The sequence below is a fragment of the Microtus ochrogaster genome, chromosome 7 (genome assembly GCF_000317375.1).
Source record: "Microtus ochrogaster isolate Prairie Vole_2 chromosome 7, MicOch1.0, whole genome shotgun sequence".
Taxonomy (NCBI): Eukaryota; Metazoa; Chordata; class Mammalia; order Rodentia; family Cricetidae; genus Microtus; species Microtus ochrogaster.
In genome coordinates this window covers 40,291,476-40,299,064 of record NC_022014.1, presented here as the reverse complement: position 1 = coordinate 40,299,064, position 7,589 = coordinate 40,291,476, and the positions used below count along the sequence as shown (strand labels likewise).

The following is a 7,589-nucleotide window of genomic DNA, read 5'->3' as shown; positions in this document are numbered from 1 at the left end:
ATTGTGATGTGGAAACACACAGAAAACATAGAGACTCACTCTCACCATTGGGATTACAACATGACTGTCAGTCTTGAAACAGCCTAGTCTCTCTGATAAGGTTTTATCTGTCAGTCTGGAATAGTCTAGCATGGCTTCACTAAGGTGGACCTGTCTTTGATTACTCACATTTGGGATGGTGAATAGGAACTTAACAGGACCCTGTGAGCTTGCCTGTGGTTCTTTCTTTGATTCTATGTTGTAGTTTGTCTAGACTTCTCTTAAAGTAAATCCAGTGTTTTTGTGAAGCTGTACTATTCTAGTCTTCTGGTCTACCAGAATCTGAGTGTGCAACTCTGCCATAGCAGTGCACCACAGAGGGATGCCCAACAGAGTCTCTGTCCTTTGATTCTGGCACTTCTTGTTTCTCTGAGGACTCTAGGTGACCATCGCTTCCTCTGGCTTCATATGGTTTGCCCCCTGCCTACCTCAGGTCCATTCCTGTTGTTCTTGTTGTTTTGGATGTGGCCCACACAGATAGCCTCATTTTGATTTATTTCTCAGAAGACCGTGCTCTCAAATACAGTTACATTCTAATATATGAATGTTTAAGTACTTAATAATGAATTTGGAGAATGTACTCTGTCCCTGATAACAAATAAAGCTTATTCTCCCTGCTTCTAGTCTGTTCACAAGTTAGAACATTGGTCCATAGGCTTGTGAATATGCTCTGTCTCTCCACAGCCGTTAGGAACATTCAAAGGTTTGAAAGCTCAAGACAGGGGACACCACTTTCAGTTTAGAATCTATATCATTAGGATGGTTGAGATCCACTGGACTGGAGGGAGGCCCTTACATCAGGCCAACAGACATTACTTTAGGGAGATGCTCCAGTGTTCATGGGGGAGGAGGAGAGTGGCTGATGATGCAGTGTCTGCCCATCTCAGTGGACTTAGCTGAAACCAAGAACTTGAGTTGGCTATGAGTCATTTTGGAGCCTGGTAGCCATGCCAACCTCAGATTGAGTACTTCAAAGGTCTGCCTCTTCACTAACAGAAAAAGCAGTTCATTTATGGGAGCTCAAGTTTGATCACAATATTTTTCTTTTAAAGCTATGCTAAAATTTTCTGAATGCTACATTAGTTCACGATCAGAAAGCTTTGACCTCCCCGAAGGATGATTTAGTGACCATGGACTAAGCAGGGAGCTGATGATCAGGCTCATGTAAGAGGAACCCTAGATGTTGGTCTGAATCTTTGATGATTTACTGGGTTAGGTGTAAGGTGTAGATGAAGGGTCTGTGGACCAGGCTGTGAAGGGAAACAGGTCTCGGATGTGCATGGGGCTAAACCGAGGTACCATTTTGCATGGAACTGGTGCAGAAAAGGGAGCAAACCTCCCTCTAGCTCCTTATACAGATGGAGAGAGAGAGAGAGAGAGAGAGAGAGAGAGAGAGAGAGAGAGAGAGAGAGACAGAGACAGAGACACAGAGAGAGAGAATCTATGTGAGAAAGTGTGAGAGCATTTCTGTCATGCAGTATGCAGTATTTTGGCTATAGTGACTGTAACAGTTTTGAATATGGGAATTTCCTGAAGGGGGCTAGCAGTCCAGGCTGTGGTGCTGAACTGTATGTATTGGATGGCCCAGTGATCCCAGGCATGTGACAGCCTGCGGAAGATGACCAGATACCTGTGTCTTCTGATGATGTCACAGGGAGTAACACCTTATGGTTGTCTCTGCTGTTCCTGTCTCTTTGGGTCCTGCCTCTGCATCTCTATTCTTGTCAGTGGTGTACAACACTTTGAAACTGTACATACAGTTGGAGAGGGTTTATGTGACAGTGTAGGTCAGAAATTAGAGCATCATCTGAGATGTGATGCTTTCCCAGGAACACACCAGATGTTTTTCTGTGGAGCAGGGCATCTCCACCTCACACATGTCCTTTATTTCAACCTAAGGGGCCTCAAGATTTGTTTTTGTATAAACTACAATACTTGTAGATCAACCTCATGCCTTTTCAAAGTATTCAAATCTTGTTTGATTACTTAAATTCTAAAATTGGTGAAAATAGCTCCTATATAAAGCCAAGGATTCCCTTCTTACTCTCCCTTTCTTGAGACTTTTCCCCCACACAATCAAACCTGGTCTAAAACTTGCTGAGTATCTGAGAATGACCTTGAACTTGTGGTCATCCTCCCTCTGCCTTCCAAGTGCTGGGCCTGTGTGTGCATGTCACCATGCCCAGGTTTGTGAAGTGCTCAGAATCAAACCGATTGCTTTGTGCAGAATGCCTGTGCACTCTACCGACTTATATCCACTCTGGCTCACTCCCCTTCCTTTGGTGACCTTGTTGATAAGGTGGCTGCCGTAGACTGAAGGTGCAGTCTGGCCACAGCTGGTGATCTCCGATGCCTTTGTCATCCCTCTGCCCTCAACCCTTTGTCACTGTCTTTCATATATACACATGTGTATATATCATGTGTATGTTTTAACAAATGAAAATTACTTATACTTCCTGAATATGATGGTTTATTTCTACAAATGTCTACATTTTTAATGGTTAAATCTCAATAATAAAGTTTATATCCTCAAATATTGGTCATTTCTTTGTAGTAAGAATATTAGAAGTCTTCCTTTTTTTTTTTTAAAAAAGATCTCATTTCCCAGATCATTATTTCACAACCTTTTTTCTTGTTTCGTGAGCTTTTTCTATTTCAAAATGCATCTGTTGACACCAACTTGCCCACATCCTTCCCTCCTTTTCTGCTCATGACTGTCGATGTTTGTGAAGTTTGTGGCAACTCTCAGGGCAGTTGGTGATCGATGTCACTTCTGTAGTGACAAGGGCAGGTGCTACACAGTGTGTGCTCGTGTGCACATGCGTTCATGCAGGGGTGTGTGTACATACATAATTTCATCTATTATTTTGCTTTGACGCATTAAAAATGAAACAGAACAGAATTCCATTTTCTTTGGGGAGACACTGACCTTCTGAGAGCTAACAAGTTCTGAGAGACAGCAAAGTGTCATCATCACGTAAAAAAATATCTGTGAGACGCAAATCAGCAGAGCAGCATGTCCTCTGTCTGGTCTATACATTCAGGGAGGGGAATGTGTCCATCTTAATCGTCACAGGTCAGGTAGGTATCAGGCCACGAGGGACCACTCTACAGCTTGAAGCCCACCGCCGTTAGTCTAACCTGCCCATTTCTCACTGGCCACACAGCCTATGTGACCTTCCTATGTGCCCTGTGTGGCAAACCACACCCTTGTCATTTTAGGACCTAGGAGCACAAGAAGCAGGAAAGAGGAGGGATAGGGAGGCTGGGTACCACTTTGGGGCCTGACCTATGTTTCATCCCGATGAGGCAGCAATGGTCTCCCAAGTATAGAGTGACGTCATGCCTGGTACCATGTACCCAAAAGTTCACACAGGACACTGAGGGAACAAGCTTCTCTCAGAGAAACATGCATATAAAACTTTTCTTCCTCCATAACCCGAGTGATCCCAGCTAGGTGTGGAAGGGCTTCAAAGTGGGACCCAGGGGCACTTCTCTAGAGTTCTCTCCTGTGCCCAGTGACTTTCTGAGACACAAGATTTCAAAATATGGCCAAGAAAGAGAGAAGGCAAGAAGACCAGAGAGTCTGCAGCTGCAGGACTCCATCCAGTTTCACTAAGCAGAGCAACCACCTAGAAGCCAGGAGCTGGGCCCGGTTATTTAATCATCGGACCTGTCCTTATCTGAGTGTATCACTGACCCCAGGGCACAGGTACCTGACCTGCTGGAAGCCTCATCTTTCTGCTGCCTTTGTTCTCACCTGCTGTCAGTATTCCCCCTGGGCCACAGGTGCTGAACCCCAGAGAGGGCCTTTCTGCCTCTGCTGCTCACTCTGACTGGGCTGTGTCCCCATCACGCTGCTCTCTCTCCCCTGCCCTCTCTCCTCATTCCCTGGGAATCCACTGGCCATTGAAACAGGTGAAGTCTTGGATGAGTGGAGTTCTAACCTCCAGCCACACATGCCAGTGTAAGCGACCTGCTGGGTAGGAATGAGGATGTTCTAACGAGGTGCTTGGAAACTGCCTTCCAGGAGAGGTTGGAGCCTAGGCAGTGATGGTGGGGTCGCACTTCGGCCAGGACTGCTTCTTTAGGCATATGACTGGCGCTATACTGAAGCAGAAACCTCATGCCAGGATCCTAAAGATGGTCCTGGCGGGTAGGTCACCAAACCTCTTTGTCTCTCTTCCCAGTGTGGCCACTTTGAATAAGACACTGTTGGATGTTCTTTATTATTACTTGTTTGGTTGACTTTATTAGTGGAAGTCAGACCTGGTTATTAAAGCTGTTAAGCTTTGAAGTCTGTGATTTATACCCTGCCTCTCAGCAGGCTTAGCTCTGGCATCCCGGAAGTCAGAAATCTCCTAAGATCAGGCAAGCCCTCTTCTATTCCTGCTCAGGCTGCTGCAGACTCTAGGCCCATGTATCAGCTTCCTCTAACCATAGGCAACCCATAGAGAGGAGAAGGACCCCTTCCCAGGATGGGCTCCTTAGGATAAAGGGTCCCCTGCCACTCAAGGCTGTCAGGTCACAGGATGACACCACAGTATAATGAGAAAGACTGTCATCTCTAGGCACCCGGGTCTCTACAGATGCCCCGCTGGTTGCTGTCATTCTGCAGAATGATGTTTTGGCAAGAATGAGCATGGGATGGAGAGCCCTTGAGGGGACTTGGGACCATTCTGAAGCCAAATGTGCAGGGGATATAAACCAGACAGTGAATCCTCTATGTCCCCAGTAAGCATTATGCTCAATCTCCTTTGACCACATGTTAGCACATACCTGGCCAGTTTTCACCATGGAGATTTCGCTGAGGCCTTGCCCTGGGAGCAGGAAGTTGGTACAGAATTGGGTGGTTCCTGGTCAGTGGGGTGCCATACTTTGTTCTCACTGCCACTATGACAGTGACTTCGGGTTGCTGTTCATAGTGACAGAGTGAGCTCTCTTCTGCTGGCCTGCTGGGTAGAGTCCAGGCCTCTGGCAGTGGAGGACAGCCTAGTGAAGGTTAATCGAGGTCTTACTTCAGGCTCTGCCGTGAGGCTGGCCTCTTTGCTTCATACTTTCCTTATCTCCAGCTCCTTCACCTGGCCGGGAATCCACGGTCCAGGATAGCAGGCTCACGAATCTGAGCAGGTAAGAGAAGAATGACTTGTAGAGTCTTGGACGTTGGCTGAGAAGCCTGGAGAGGATGTGAAGTCAAGTGGCATGGGGCTGGGTTGTGTGGGGAATTCGTGATTCTGTAAGCAGGGAGTTGGGATTCCTTCCTAGGCTGGCAATAGGCAAAGGGGCCCTGGGGACATAAGTCTAGGAAAGAATACGGGGATTTGTGCGCCAGATCCTGGCCATTATCTTATGGGCCCTGACAACCGGCTGCTTTCTAATTAACACTCTTTGGAGTGGAGGATGGATCCTCATCAGAGACCCATGGTCTCCACCTGGCCATTGTTGGGCCGTGGCAGATTTTCCAAGAACCTGCTCCTGTATCTCCTGACATACTTGTCAGCTTAGTGTGGGCAGCAGGAACCTTTCCCTTGCCCAGCGTCCAGGCCTCAGTGGAGATTGCAATCTCCACTGCGATCTCGGACCGGTCGGTCACGGTGTCCTTCCTGGGGGCCTCTGGACATGCTTGCTGTTCTTTTCCTGCGGTGCTCACTTTCTTCACTGCTCAGCATATTGGGTTCCCAGGAAGGTTATCCTTGCCCTCACTCCCATGGCACAGTCCTGGATTTTGAGAAAACATGATCAAGATCTAGATGATTGCAGGAAGGTGGAGGAGGAGCGAGTCCCTTTAGCTTTCCCTTTCTCTCCATAGAAGAGAAATGGAACACTTGTTCCTAAAAATGGGCAGAAAGAGAGAGAAAATGTAGAAAAACAAGCCCAGTCCCTCACCTGCAAAAATGCACATGTGTCTTAAGGTTCGAATCCAAGAAGGAAGGAATGGGTGGCACCGGACAGAGCCAATGCTAGGATTTGCCTTGAGGGAATGCGGAGGATGCTAGGCACACACGGCAGGCCAAACTTCGTTTCGTAACTCTTTTTCTTTTTTGAGATAGGGTTCCTCTGTGTATCTCTGGCTGTTCTGGAACCCACTCTATAGAGTAGGCTGGCTTCAAACTCACAGAGATCCACCTGCCTCTGCTTTCCTGGAGTGCTGAAATTAAAGGCGAGTTCCACCACTGCCCTGCTTGTTTCATAACTTTTAAACACAGAAGTCCCCTGCATAGCTCACTGAGGCCCAGAGGCCTTTTGATCCCCTCCTCTCCCCACCTCTTCCTTCCTCTGCAAGCCAGAGGTCCAGGAAGAGCTGTTCTCATGGTGTCCATCTCTATCAGATCAGTTTAGTTTATTGCCCTTGGCTTCATGCTAAGACTCTATCAATTTATAAAGTTAACTTGCGAGAGAATGACCGCTAGATTGCAAAAGTCAGCGACAATGAGGAGAGAGAGAGAGCCCATGTTCAGCGTTCCTTGTGCACGCTCTCCTCTACCTGTCTCAAGGAGAGAACACTGGCTTTTCTCTCCTCCTCCGCCTCAGGACATCAGGTGAGCATTTTCAGTGTGTGCTTGTGACACCTGGTGGCGGAGGCTGACTCTGTGAAATGGTGGCTTTGGAAATGGTGAGCCTTAGCTGAGGGGCTGATGAACACATAGAGAGAGCCTCCACCTGCTCCCTGGAGGAGTCACTTCTTGACCACCTCGGCCATTTCTTGGAAGGAGATCTGGTACCTTCCAGACCCTTGCAGGAAGAATCCGTCTTGAGCAAAACTCCTTCCCAGGCTGACTGACTCTTCCCTTGTAGCCTAGTGGAGGTAGATACAGCATCTTTGCCAGTTTTGGTTCCTTCCAAATGGCCGTATCTAGTGTAAAGCCAGTGTTGGCTAATATTTGGCCTGCAGAAGGAATTAGTGAATGAGTGAAAGCACAGACAGATACTGTTGCCTGACATTTGGGTTGCTGGATTACAGGGCTGAGCCTTTAGCTCTGACTCCTTTGTCCTCACTTGTTTCTTGCACAGTGTTCATGTGAGTCACCATGTCCTGGTCCTTGGTGCTGAAGAGTCTCCTTGCTGTCTGCATCTTCACCCACTTGTCTGTCAGCTGTGTGGGTGAGAGTGACAAGGATGGGAAGTGGGAGCTGGGCAGTAATGTGCCTTTCGGGGGACGCCATGGATCGCTCAAGCCTTCAGGGATCCCTTTGACATTCGTGACTCCTTGGCCCTGGGGAAAGCTTGCTAGCAACTGCAAAGCCCTGGGATGACTTTCTGGGCCTGTTTGTTTCCTTTTTGCAGAGAGTTACAGATGTGAAAACAAAGAATGCCTTAACGGGAGATGCTTGTCTAATCCAAGGACCTGTGAATCCTCTAAAGGCTGCTTCTACCGAGAGCAGGATTTTAAAGCACCATGTAAGCTGATCTGCACTCTTACTGTTGTCTAGTTTATCCTTGCCTCCTTGAAAGATGGGGCTGGGAGTGTGGGCTTCTGGGAGGTGGTGGGGATGGGCAATGATACTGGATGTAGTCCCTAGGGACAGAGCGGGGAGTCCTTGGCTCTGTTT

General features: G+C 47.7%; 1 protein-coding gene across 1 annotated transcript in view; it reads left to right on the top strand.

The window, feature by feature from the left end:
- The first annotated feature begins 7,055 nt into the window (after positions 1 to 7,055).
- LOC101998397 (protein RoBo-1-like) overlaps positions 7,056 to 7,589 on the top strand; it is a 4,365-nt gene continuing 3,831 nt past the window's right edge. The window contains 2 exon segments of the mRNA XM_013347060.1: positions 7,056 to 7,176; positions 7,324 to 7,449. Coding sequence (XP_013202514.1) covers positions 7,056 to 7,176; positions 7,324 to 7,449 — 247 coding nt within the window.